This window comes from Budorcas taxicolor, chromosome 1 (genome assembly GCF_023091745.1).
Source record: "Budorcas taxicolor isolate Tak-1 chromosome 1, Takin1.1, whole genome shotgun sequence".
In the NCBI taxonomy this organism is placed as follows: domain Eukaryota; kingdom Metazoa; phylum Chordata; class Mammalia; order Artiodactyla; family Bovidae; genus Budorcas; species Budorcas taxicolor.
Window position 1 is genome coordinate 220,727,386 of NC_068910.1, and position 13,628 is coordinate 220,741,013.

Consider the following 13,628-nt stretch of genomic DNA (forward strand, 5'->3'; position numbering starts at 1 on the left):
ACAGAATTTTCACGTATTTTTCAACATACAGTTGAAAGTTTTCATCAAAAATTATATTGCAATATAATGAAAAACCTTATACATAGGCTTTCTTAGATGTCTCAGAATGAAAGCCTTACTGCCATTTAGGTAGGTTGTGGATTGTCTGGAGGAGACCACATTCCTAGCGCAGCATCTGAATGAGTTGCTGATTTAATTCACTGAGGATGTGAAACTTTCTGGGAGGTGAGACACTTCAGGGGGAAGCATGGTTGGTCAGTCTCCACTTTGCACCCACAGTTCTTGGTCCTTGTACGAGGGACACTGGTTCTGGAAGGCTTTTTTTCCCCCCTCATCATTACTTAACCTTATTCTGTGTTTCCCTCTTTCATAAACAGCTTGTACTCCCCATCTGGCTCTTCCATTTAAGGGCATATTTACTTTGCCACCACATCCTTATCAGTGGGGAGAATACAGAGTGTTTTCTCCATTCTCCCTGGAGAAGCGCTTAATCCTTGTATTTCTAGAATCAAAGACAGTTCATTCCCCTGCATTCAATTCTGTGACCTGGTTTAATATCCTTTTACCTGGGTGCTTCCAATGCTGAATTGAATCTAAGGGCTACAATCGGAAACACATTTCCTTGCACTGAACTATTGTTATCGCCTCTAAAATTTATTTGAAAGTGGTGGTGTTGTTCAGTTGCTCAGATGTGTCTGACTCTTTGTGACCCCATGGACTGCAGCGTACCAGGCTTCCCAGTCCTTCACCATCTTAGGGAGCTTGCTCAAACTCATGTCCATTGAGTCAGTGATGCCATCCAACCATCTCATCTTTTGCCATCCCCTTCTCCTCCCGCCTTCTGTCTTTCCCAGCATCAGGGTCTTTTCCGATGAGTTGGTTCTTTACATCAGGTGGCCAAGTATTGGAGCTTCAGCCTCAGCATTTGAAAGTGTAGTGAATCTTTAAGATAATGGAATTGCCTGTCAAATGATGTCTTGTTTCTCTCTTGCTTACTACCCTCATGACCTTAAACAATTTTCTTAAGTTTCCAAGTCATTGGTAAAATGTCAATGATAGTACACCAGAGAGAGTTGGCATGGGAACCACACAGACTAATATACATGAAAATATGTCTTGCAAATCACAGTACAACAGAACTATGTCTGTTCTTACGTGCATGACAAAAGTAGGTTTAAAAAGTAATCAGCTAGCTAGAAATAATTCTGTAATAGCCTAAATGGGAAAATAATTAAAAAAGAATAGATACGTGTATCTGTATAATTGACCCACTTTTCTATATACCTGAAACTAACACAACATTGTAAATCAACTATACTCCAATATAAAATAAATTTTTTAAAGATAAAAATAATATGTTGTGAATCAACTATACTTCAATAAAATTTTTAAAAAGAGTTTAAAAATAAAGAATAAATAAAAATAATACTCATCACTCACTCAAGAAACCTGCAATCTTTGTACAATACCATTGTCCTAGAAAGAATGTAATATATATCTAGGTTTTTCCCTGAAAATAAACCTAGTAGTATTCAAGTACTTCAAATATATATTTGCATCCTTTTTCTACTAACGCTCTTTGTGTATAAAAGTCTTATCATGATTTCTTTTTAAGTTTAAAATTATAGTATCTTCTTTTCATCCAATTAAATTGAACTGAGTAGCAGATTATTTTTAAGAAGATTTCTAAATGGATATTCCGTAACGACTGATCCAAGAAAACACGTTTTCTTTTCAGAAGTCTGCACTTCTATTTTATTCTTGAGTCAACCACATAATTAACCACAGAGCTTTAAAAACTGTTTGTTGTATCAATCAACCAAAGGGATCAGTCATTTCTTCATTCCTCCATTTAGGGGAGTGCCCCACGTATGTGGATGGTGGCAGTGGGCTTTCTATAAAATTTGTAATAGAATCCGGTGTTCGGTTAGTAAATACACAAGACACTTTTTCCTTCAGTTTGATAATGAACTTATTGACTCAGCTTAGCCTGTGTTTTGGAAACCAAAGCTCACTGAAGGGCTTGGTAAATAACTCTTTGGGTTTCTCCCTCATAAGACAGCAATCTAAATGCCTAGCCTGAGCTTTCTTTTAAAAACCATGAAGCTGAAATCTCTGCTTTATTTCAACAGCTGATGATCTAAGCTGTTAAATTGCTCTGCTAACACACAAATCCGTGAGTTTAGAAAGTTAGACAGAAAGAATGAAACATTCACGTGCGGTTCTGACAGCTCCCAGCCCCGCCCTGGACTCCCGGCCCCGCCCAGAACTCCCAGCCCCGCCCTGGACTCCCAGCCCCGCCCAGAACTCCCAGCCCCGCCCAGAACTCCCAGCCCCGCCCTGGACTCCCAGCCCCGCCCAGAACTCCCAGCCCATCCTGGTGGCGTGTCTTGGGGCATGTCGGTGCTTCGTGTGAAGACATTTTCACTCTGGTGAAAATCACCTTGGGACTGTGCTCAACCTTCGTGAGAGGCTCAGCAACTAGCTTCAGCCTTCATTCTCTAACGTAATTCTCAGTGTTAACAGGGGGAGTATTTTTAATAGTTTTATTCCTTGACAAAAGTATAACTTCATCATAAGTTAGATCATTCACAATAGTCTAGAACATTAATGCTTTCTTTTTAAGTCACCTAGAACCTCCTTCCAGAGCTGAGATATGACTGTTCTCTGTTAAGACATCAAAACCCAAAGCACACAATTAGAACTCAAGAGACTTGAACTGGGACTTGCTCTTTCCCTAACTAGCTGTGTGGCTTAATTTTTGCTTTACTTTCCTTGTCTGTGTGATCCTGGAGAGATCACTTGACTTCTTTTCTGCCTCAGTTTTCTCATCTGTGAAAGGGGTTAACAGAAGTGCTTACCTGTTAGCATTGTAATAAGAAGTCAATCTTCTTCATCTCAAGAAGATGCAATGGTTCTGAAGGTCCTGGAGCGGCACTGGGCTCATATTAAGAACCTGTGTGTTGTCTTGTAATAATGTAATACTGATCTGCTTTGTCATAATTCCTGTATTATCTCATCTCACAGGCTACGATGAAAACCAGATGACTCAGTAAATTTTGTACTAGTTTGTATTGCTACATAGTCAATTACCACAAACGTATCATCTGAAAACGATGCCCATTCTTTGTCTCATGGCTCCTATAGGTCAGAGGTCCAGCTCTAGCTTAGCTGAAGTCTCTGCTCAGGGCCTCACCAGGTTGAAATCGAGGTGTCATCTTTTGCTCTTTCCTGGATCTCAGGATTCTCTTCCAGTCCCATGTGGCTGTTGAATGCATGTCATTTCTTTATGGTTGTGGAACAATATCTACCATTCCTTGGTAGATATCTAGGAGGGATCTCTCCCAGCCATTAGATGCTGCCCACCATTCCCAGCCATGTAGTCCATCCCAGAATGTGACAGTTGCTTTCTTCCAGGCCAGGAAGAGCGTGCCTCCCTGCTTTCCAATTCCTTAACACCAGAGGAAGAAAACTCTGCTTTAAAGGGCTCACCTCATTAGGGTAGGCCACACAGATCACCTCCCTTTAGCCCTATAATGTAATGTGATCATGCCTTGATGTCTCATCATGCTCACAGGGTACACCCTGACTCAGGGAAGAGATGGGAGGTGGTGGTAGCTGAGGGGAGAGGAGATAGGGGAGGGAAACAGACTTCTGCCTTCAAATGTGACAAGAAGTGAAAAGTAAAAGTGATATACAAATATGAAATGCACGTTATTGTAATTTCATTATTGTTATTACAATCATGATGGCAACAAGTTTTTAACCTCATACAACACTATTCCACTTATTTTCAATGGCTTAAATTAGCTATAAAGAGCACTCTAATTCATTTTGAAATTATGTAGTTCATAACTCCTTAAATTCCTATTCCTTTTAGGGTGTTTGCGTCCCACATTCTGCCCTTTGAGCTTTGTCCCTAAATCATGATGCTCCCCGTGAAGCCACTCCTCAGAGAAATGCACCTCTGTTGGAGCCACCAGTTCATAAGGAGCTCAGCCCTCATTGCGTTTACAGGGACACACCAATCCTGAAATTCCCCATAGGTTAGTTGTACTTAACTAGCAACCTAAATGTCCATAGGCAGATGAATGGGTAAAGAAGATGTGTTACATAGGTGCAGTGGCATCCCATTCAGTCATAAAAAGGAATGGAATAACGCCCTTTGCAGCAACAAGGCTGGACCGAGAGAGTGTCACACTGAGCGAACTAAGTCAGACAGAACAGAAATCATATGTTATCACTTAAATGTGAACCTAAAATCTGATACAAGTGAGCTTACTTACAAAACACTCAGGCTCACAGACTTGAAAAAACAAAGATATGGTTACCAGAGGAGAAAGTGGTGGGAGACGAAGCAGGAGTTGGGGACTGAATATACACACTATCGTATGTAAGACGGGCTTCTTAGGTGGCGCTAGTGGTAGATAGCCCACCTGCCATGCAGGAGACGTAAGGGACGTGGGTTCGATCCCTGGGTTGGGAAGATCCCCTGGAGGAGGCCATGGCAACCCACTCCAGTACTCTTGCCTGGAGAATCCCACGGACAGAGGAGCCTGATGGGCTACTGTCCATAGGGTCACAGGGAGCCGGACGTGACTGGAGCAGCCTAGCACGCGTGACGTATATAAAGCAGATGGCCTGTGAGCCTATCCTCTATGTCCCCATCTCCACTGCTGCTCTGCAGACAGGCTCATCAGCACCGTCTTTCCAGATTCCATACATGCGTTAATACACAATATTTGTTTTTCTCTGACTTACTTCACTCGTATAATATGCTCTAGGTTCATCCACCTTCTTAAAACTGACGTACTTGTGGACACACTGCAGGGAGGGAGGAAAGGATGAATCGAAAGCGGAACGTGGGGGCACATACATCGCCATACGTAGAATAGATAGCCGGGGGCATCGCCATACGTAGACTAGATAGCCGGGGGCATCGCCATATATAGAATAGATAGCCAGGGGCATCACCATACATAAAATAGATAGCCGGGGGCATCGCCATACGTAAAATAGATAGCCAGGGGCATCACCATATGTAAAATAGATAGCCAGGGCAAGTTTGCCGGAGGACACAGGGAGCTCAGCCCAGTGCTCTGAGACAGCCAGAATGGGTGGGAGGGGAGGGCATGGGTGGGAACAAGGCTCCGAGGGGAGGGGACGCACGCGTGGCTGTGGCTGATTCATGCTGACGCATGGCAGAAACTAACACACTATTGTAAAGCAATTATCTTCCATTTAAAAATAAGTAAATTTAAATTTTAAAAAAATAGATAATTAACAAGGACTTACTGGATAGCACAGGAAACTACTCATTTTTTTGTAATAACCTGTATGGGGATATAATCTGAAAAAGAATGCAAATGTATATATGTATAACTGATTCAGTTTGCTGTACACCTGAAGTTAGCACATTTTAAATTAACTATACTCCAATGTAAAGTAAAAATTAAACTGAGAAATAGAGCAAATTAAGGAAAAAATGAACTTTCCCAGTGCTTTAGTGATATTTAATCCAGGAGCTATGTGAGAGGCTCAGAGAAGTCTACTCACAGGCAGCCTGACTGAGCTCTAGACGACTCACAGGGCTGTGGGCTTGTCCTTTCACCAGCACTCGCAAGGATATCATAGATTATAAAATGTTTGATAAGTAGTAAAATACAAGTGTAAAATAAATACAAATATAAAATGAACATAAAAGTTCAGTATATTAAAAGGGTGATACAAGCAAAGATTGATAAAGGATTGCATCTTCCCTTTAAATGAAATAGGGAATTTAACCCGGAAATCCAAACAAGAAATTTCTGGTATTTTGTGAATACGAACACCTTCAGGGAAGGGATGAATTGCATACCCATGCAGAGATTACTAAAGCTTTTGTATGCACAAGAGTGTACTACTGGGAAAATAAATCAGGAAGAATACAGACTGCAGAGTGTGCCTGTGTCCAGCACTGCCTCTGCCGCTGTTGCCAAGATGGTCACGAGGAGCTACTTTTCCCACTGAGACGTGGTCTCTGCCCCTTTAATACCGTCTGCTATGAGCTGCCTGCTGTGATAATACTGCCTACTGGAAGGTGCTCTAGGGAGGAAGGGAAAGAACCTACACCAAGGTCTTAGGACAATGTCAATACGCAGGGAGGTTCATTTAGTATCCGTTGCCTATTGTTCTTCTTCTTATTTATTTATTTTGAATTTTAACATGTGGCCCAAAGTCTAGAATGCATGAAGTGCTCAAAAAATACTTTCTTCACCCTTCTCCAATACTTGTTTTTTGAGTTGAACTGGATCTGTCAAAAACAGTGTTTCGAATGTTGTCAACCTGAAATAAGCTAAGAGGCGGCTGCTCATCTCACCTAACACGATTGCCTTCCTCCCTTCCTCCTTCCCGCCCGCCTGGCTGTCTTCCTCCCGTCTTCTCTTCTTTCCTGCCTTTCCTTCTCCTCCCTCTCTTTCTCCTAACGTCTCTTTCTCTCCTCTTTTGTTCTCGCTCAGATATTATTTTGAATTTTCGAACGACCTATGTCAGCAAGTCTGGCCAAGTCATCTTTGAAGCGAGATCAATCTGCATTCACTACGTCACCACGTGGTTCATCATCGATCTAATCGCTGCCCTGCCCTTTGACCTCCTGTATGCTTTCAACGTCACAGTGGTGAGTCCTTGTAAAAATGCTGGATTGAGCAAAGCTCTAAATAATAAAACGACCAGCAGAAATCAAGCATCCTCTTGAATTTTTATTGATATCTGTTAACTTCTCTTTATTCAGCTAAAGTATTTATTTTTATGATTTCTTATAGGAAAGAAAGGATGCCCACTTGTAATCATAGCTATTTTTACTATTTAACAATTGACACTCTTAAAAGCATTAAGTGCTCCCTTCTAAATAGACTTTCAAGAAGGTATAATAGCATTTTTGGACCAGTCATGCAATTTGCTGCTAGAATAACCAAATTTAGCAGGCAAAAATTTACCAAGCATTTGTTCAAATTAAACATTGACAAGCCTTCCCAAAAGAAATTATATCCTCTATCAAGAATTAAAAACATAGTTTTCAATATTAAACAAAGTGATCAATATTTCAAGTACGATCATTACTTACTTCATAATGAAGACTGAACTGTACTCCTGACTATTTAGTACAAATCTGTGCACTTGTTAACTGCTTGCATAATAGTATTTTTCTTTTCTTTTTCTTTCCATATATATATATATATATATTTTTTTTTTTAAGCTGGGAAGTTGAGAGTGTCAACATCGCTAAAAGGTTTATAACTCAACTGAAAAGAAAGCTCTGGGGGAAATCTAGTATATAATATCAATCAGTGTTAAACTGAATTGCTATCTGAACTTTTTAAAGTGCTTTTCAAGACTGAATTTGACTAGATAAGTATACTGTAATGAAAGTATAATGACTTAAAACAAGGCTTCTGCAAGACTGCCAAAAAATATCCCAAAGAAATATATAATGCATAAAATATAAGAAAAATTTTCCAAATTATCCTGGAGAATTGTTAAATAAGTGGTGTCTCATAGACTTTGCTGTAAATCAACTTGCTACTCTGCTTCTACTAATAATAATTTTTATATTCCATTTTGCTTTGGGCACTGAACAAATAGCATAAACTTAAAAATTTATATTATATAATGTAAAGTATTGAATATATATAGTATAAAATACATAAGATGCTTAGATATGATTAAAAGTTTTCATTGCCTAAAATTAACATGGGTAAAGAATTTTTTGAGATGTCTAATTTTCATAATTTGATGGATTTTAAATGCTTGCACATTTTTGCTGTGCTTTTGCTATCTTTTTTCATTTTCACTTGTGAAATAAAGAGCATGAATTCTTTATAAAGGTGAAGTTATAAATCAAATCTATGTCAGAAAGTAAGAAAAAGAAGGAAGGAATCTCTCTTATCAGTGATATTTTTTCTGCTTTTCATAGGGGTGAGCATGTAATCATTTAACAAACTGGCTTATAAGTTTGTTATCCCTCCCAATAAACTAGTCAACATCAAATATTCTATTTGAATAGAAAAGCTTGTTTAAAATGTATATGTATTTCCCAGGAGAGCATAAGTTATGAGGAAAAGTCTATAAGTTATACTTTTGTTACACTACACAGACTTAACAAAAAGAAGAGCAGGAGCAAACAAATACATAAACAAAAGTGCTGATTTTCCAGACCTAAAATGGAGCCAGTTAGTGAATCTCCATAGGCGACATTCAAAAACGTATGACAGATTTTAGTGTGGGCTGTGTCCACAGTTGCTGACGGCAAATGTTTTATGCACAGCTTACACGTTTCTTTATTAAAACTCACTAGGTATAAGTCACTGTGAGAGGCATGGCAGATAAAATCATGGATGAGTCATAGAAAGTACGATGGAGTGGAGAAGGCAGATGTATGAATCCAAGTTTTGTCGCTTACCATCTAAGTGACTTCCTGGGGGAGTTAGTGTCAAAATAGGCCCCGAACCATAAAAATTCCTGCAGGGTTTCTGAGCAGCCTAAAAAAAGGCAATCTTTCTGTAGAATACCTTGCCAAGAGTCTCATACCTAGAAAGACCTCAGCACATGTTCACTGGCTTTTTGCTTTCTCTCTTTTTTTTTATTTCCTAGTTGATAGTCAGGCGATGGCTATGGCCACTTGGTAATGGGAAACTGCTAATTCATAGGAGTTTTTAATGAAGGCGTTCCCTCATCGTCTTGAAGCTATCTACAAGGTGCTTGTAATTCTCATCAGTGACAAATTTACAGCAGCGTCCCAAGAATGAGAAGACTCCTTTCTCTTTTTCAGATTATATATTTCCATCTAAATCAAATATGCCTCTTTCTTGAACCATTCATCAAGAGCCCAAATTCATGTTTTACAGCAGGAAGTTGTTGACTCCAATAGGAACACATATAACTTTCTTAAACTGCCAGCAAAACCCCTGGGGCTGCCTCTTCCTGGACTCCCAGGCTCATATCTCTTTTCACACCATTTTGCAAATGGCTGTTGTTCTTGTGGAAGGGCAGCCCCACATTTGTCCCTCAAACATCCCTTTTCAGAGAAAACAGAGAGCTTGCCTGCATCCACACTCTGTGTTCAAGACGGTGTGTTCATCTGCTCAGGCAGCTGTAGCAAAACATCATGACCTGCCGGCTTCAACAACAGGAATTTATTTCTTGCAGCCCTGAGAGCTGGGAGGTCTCCCATCAAGGTGCTCGCCAGTTTGGTTCTTGATGCAAGCTCCTTCAGGCTTGCCGATGGCTGCCTTCTTTCTGTATCCTCATGAGGCCCCCAGACAGGAAGTGGAGGGAAGGATGGAGGGGCTGGTCCCTTCCTACAGAGACGTTAATCCCATCTTGAGGACCCCACCTTCATGACCTCGTGTAAGCCTAACGAACCTCATGTAAACCTCCCAAAGACCCCATGTCTAAATACTGTCACAGAGGGTTAGGGTTTCAAGATACGACATTTTCAGGGACATAATTCAGTCCACAGTAGATGGTTATCCCCCATCTGAGACTTCTGCTCCAGGTTTCACTTTACGTACAAAACTGTCATCTATCTATCAGATTCACCTACCTATAAAATAACTTCATGCCTAGTAATTCCTGTAAGCTGGCTTATAATCGGCTGGAGAAGCGATAGATGAGAACTTGGTGGAACAAGAAGAAAGTAAACTCAACCTAGAAACTGACAAAATGGAATAAAAGGCCACAGCTACCTGGCAAGTTCCTCAATTACATGACCTTAGGATTTTTTTTTAAGCCGTACCTCATTGCTTGTGGGATCTTAAATTCCCTGCCCAGTGATAGAACCCAGGCCCCCTACAGTGGAAGAGTGGAATCTTAAACCCCTGGATCTCCGGGGAATTCCCATCCTTCTGATGTTTTTATATTTCAATATAGAATAATTCACAAGATTACAACTGAAAGCACTTTTATTGATTACCTATTGTTACAGTAAGCCTGGGCTGTTTTGTATCTTCACATAACCATTTATCCATTCACTCACTTAACAGAAATGTGTCAGGCACCTTTCTAAGTACAGCGTTTCTTGGAGATAAGGGGAGATGGCTGGAAGAGGGAGAAACTGGAAGTCAGTCGACTCCAAATAATTACAAAGGCAAACTCTCCAAAGGTGCTGGGCTTGTTTATGATCCTGCCTAAAAAGGAAAATTATTCTCAGGTATAATCATACAAGCCACCTGCTTGCCCTTTATTTATGGTTCACCCCTCCGATTAGAATAGATCAAGGAATTCGTCAAACTGTTTGCACATGAGTTAGTATGTTACCTGACTTCTCCTTCCTCTCGGAAGGTGTGAGAAGAGTGTAGATTAGTAAGAGCGCTGGGTCAGTACACACTCGCCTTTCTGGCGGACTCCATGGTGGGCATTTTTCAGTTGAGCCCTAAAGTCAGGAAAATAACCCCTTAACTATAAGTCTAATTTTTTAAAAAAAATTTTAGACCATACAAAGGCAGAATCTAGGAGATTTTTCCAAAATGTTGTTCCAATTGCTTTTGGTTCCCTAAGCATGTAAGTTTATCAGAGAGCTCAGAATGTCTGTGCTTCGGGCAGGTGTTTTCTCTGTCTGTTAGCAATGTTAAAAACAAGAGAGCAAACACGTGAGTCAGGCAGGGCAGGCGGTGCTGCTGCTATTGTGAGAGGACCTTAGGCAGGTCTCTAGGTCTCGTTATTTAAAATCGAGAAGCCCAAGTGATCGCGTTACCGCTCCAGTGATTGCCCTCAGTCTGCCGTTTTCTGGTGAAGGGGCTCCCTTCCGTGGAAGAGGGGCAGTGGAAGGAGAGGGCCTGAGAGAGCGGGGACACGTCTCCCTTCGGTGCTAGTCCCATCCTGCGCTTCAGCTCGGTATCAGAATCCTAGAAAGTTATGTCCAGGCCCATAATAGGGGAAAAGGTAAGCCTTAAGGAAGATAAGCACTCGCTCAGAGAAATCAAACGGCCCTCCCAGTCTTTATGTTACCAGCTTCCGGTAACATGTCAAGAAGACAGAAACGGCCCCAAGGTGCGCTTAGCGCGGGCGTGCCGGCTGCACCAGCGCTGGTCCCGGGCGCCCCCCGCGGCTGCGGCTGGCGGCCGCGGGGCCCGAGCCCAGCTGAGCGCTGTCGCCCCTGCAGGTGTCCCTGGTGCACCTCCTGAAGACCGTGCGGCTGCTGCGCCTCCTGCGCCTCCTGCAGAAGCTGGACCGCTACTCCCAGCACAGCACGATCGTCCTGACTCTGCTCATGTCCATGTTCGCCCTGCTGGCCCACTGGATGGCGTGCATCTGGTACGTCATCGGAAAAATGGAGAGGGAAGACAACAGCCTTCTGAAGTGGGAAGTTGGTAAGGGCTTGCTTTTGCCGCATTTTCCATTGTTAAGTGAGAAGGAAGCCTGTCTAGAGTTTGGAGAAGGTGGAAGATAAGCCTATAAATACTGACATCTGTATTCTGACTGTCTTATTAGTCTCCTTGTGGGGAGATGTGTGGAGAGGGACCATGATAGAAGTGATGGCTTTTGAGTGAGTTTTCTGAACAACCTTGCATTTTTTTTCAAAGAACAATGGGTTAAGGTCTCAATGGTGAACTTTTAAATATGACCAGTGTGTGCATAGAAATGTTTAGATCTAAAGTCATGTGTGATATTATCTTGAAAAATCTGATGGAGGGTTAGTAACAGTAAACTTGGCCAGTCACTACAATATTTTTAAATCATAAGAAAATGATCATTTGCATCTGAGATGGCAAGTTAATAATAGAAAAATTTTACTATTTTCTCCTTTTTTAAAAAAAGAGAAAGAACACTATCATACTATCTTTCCGTATTTAGTATACTTTGGGAACTTGCAATGATAAAGAAGACGGGATATTTACAAATATAATTTGTAAAATTTTATGTCCCCATAATCCATGGGCATTTAAGGGAGTTGTTCCAAGTGTTACATAATTCTGCATAAATGAATCTGAAATGTTCTGCACATGTGTGTATTTTTAAACTTATATCAACTGCAAGGACTTTATAGAAAATGAAAATTCTGAAGGCTATAACCCTCTATTTTAAAATATCTGTGTCCTTCTCACAGTCTTTCTTTTTAGAGAATTGTCACAGTACCTTATGTAGGGTATTTTTTCTTCCTATTCTGACATTTAATCAGAGAATCCTTGGCTAGCTAGAAAATCCTTCATTTATCTTCTCCAAAAATCAATCTTGGACTTTTGAAAGAAGCTCAGATCTTTGCACAGAGATAAAGCTGCAAGAGATTCCCAAGAAGAAAAAAAAATGCTCTAAGTTCTTATATGAGCACTTAGCGGCAGAGAGCATTTAGAACATCCCTGAGTGGACTCTAATAAGTGCCAGTCTTCACCATAGGCCATATGCAAAGCCTTCACAGGGCATCTTTGGAGAATGAGCTGGAGAACTTAAGAAAGCACGTTCAAGGGAGTGAATCTCCTGTCTGCTGCTGCTGCTACTAAGTCGCTTCAGTCGTGTCCAACTCTGTGCGACCCCAAAGACAGCAGCCCACCAGGCTCTGACCATGGGACTCTCTAGGCAAGAACACTGGAGTGGGTTGCCATTTCCTTCTCCACTGAAGCTCCTGTCTAGGTTCTCAAAACTGACATCTCAGTTTTGTCCTGGAGCTACACAGAGAAACTGATGCATCTGATAATTTTCATCTCAGAATCATTTTCTTATGTTCTTATCACAACATTTTTCTATACTTTGCTGTAGACATCCATTCTCAGAAATGAAGTAAAAAAGAGCAATAAAGTCATACAATGGAAGCAAAAAGTCCTACATAAAGAGCCTATGAGCTGGAAGAGAGAGAGGGAGAAAAAGAGAGGGACAGAGAGATGGGGAAAGGAGATCTGACTAAAAGGAGAATCAAAGTCTGGACTGTACTTGGATTAAAACATCTTCTGTCCTTCAATATTGGTTCCTTCTCTATGAGTTTGTCCAGAATGCTTCTTCATCAGTCTCTAGCATGCTGCTAATGTTGTCCAGTGAGTTACGGCACTAAATCTCTGCCTTTGTTGTGAATCCATATCAATTCTGATTTGTAATCAGTTACCTGACTGCCTTTTGGCCCTGGCCTGATTCCCCTCACCTATACGCTCGTATTAATTCGTAAGGCTAGTCTAGTCTGAGAGCCTCCAGACAAGGAAGCTCAGCTTATGCGTACTCTCAAATTCAGCTGTAGAAGGAAAGCTTTTTGTCTTTCATTTCCAACATGCCGGTCCTGCTGCAGACTGACTAATCAGCTTATGGTTTTCATCCAACAAACATGCAGAAATATTTATTTTCCAAGAAAGAAGGGGCCACCCCCTTGAACTGCTTCTGCATTGCCCCTACCACACCTACTCTCTGTCTGGGTATTACGGCGCAGTGTCATGAATGGGGCCTTGTAAGCTGGAAGTCAGTTCATAAAGAGAGTGTTGGCAAAACGCAGCGATGGGAAAACCCTGGGCTGAGGGCAATGGGTCTGTCCTTTCATCACGACTCCAGCATCCATCAACCGTGAGCTTTCTCGTGATTTTGTTCACCTGCCTGGGCCCGTTTCCTCATCTATAACATGAGAAAACAGGCTAATAACTTGAAAGGCTATTTCAGCTTCCACGATTTATGACTTT

The 13,628-nt window shown here is 41.3% G+C and overlaps 1 protein-coding gene across 1 annotated transcript in view; it reads left to right on the forward strand.

Moving 5' to 3' along the window:
* Positions 1-13,628, forward strand: part of KCNH8 (potassium voltage-gated channel subfamily H member 8) — a 476,768-nt gene that overhangs the window by 301,895 nt on the left and 161,245 nt on the right. Inside the window, exons 6-7 of the mRNA XM_052642660.1 lie at positions 6,498-6,655; positions 11,138-11,345. Coding sequence (XP_052498620.1) covers positions 6,498-6,655; positions 11,138-11,345 — 366 coding nt within the window. The remainder of the gene's footprint in view (positions 1-6,497; positions 6,656-11,137; positions 11,346-13,628) is intronic.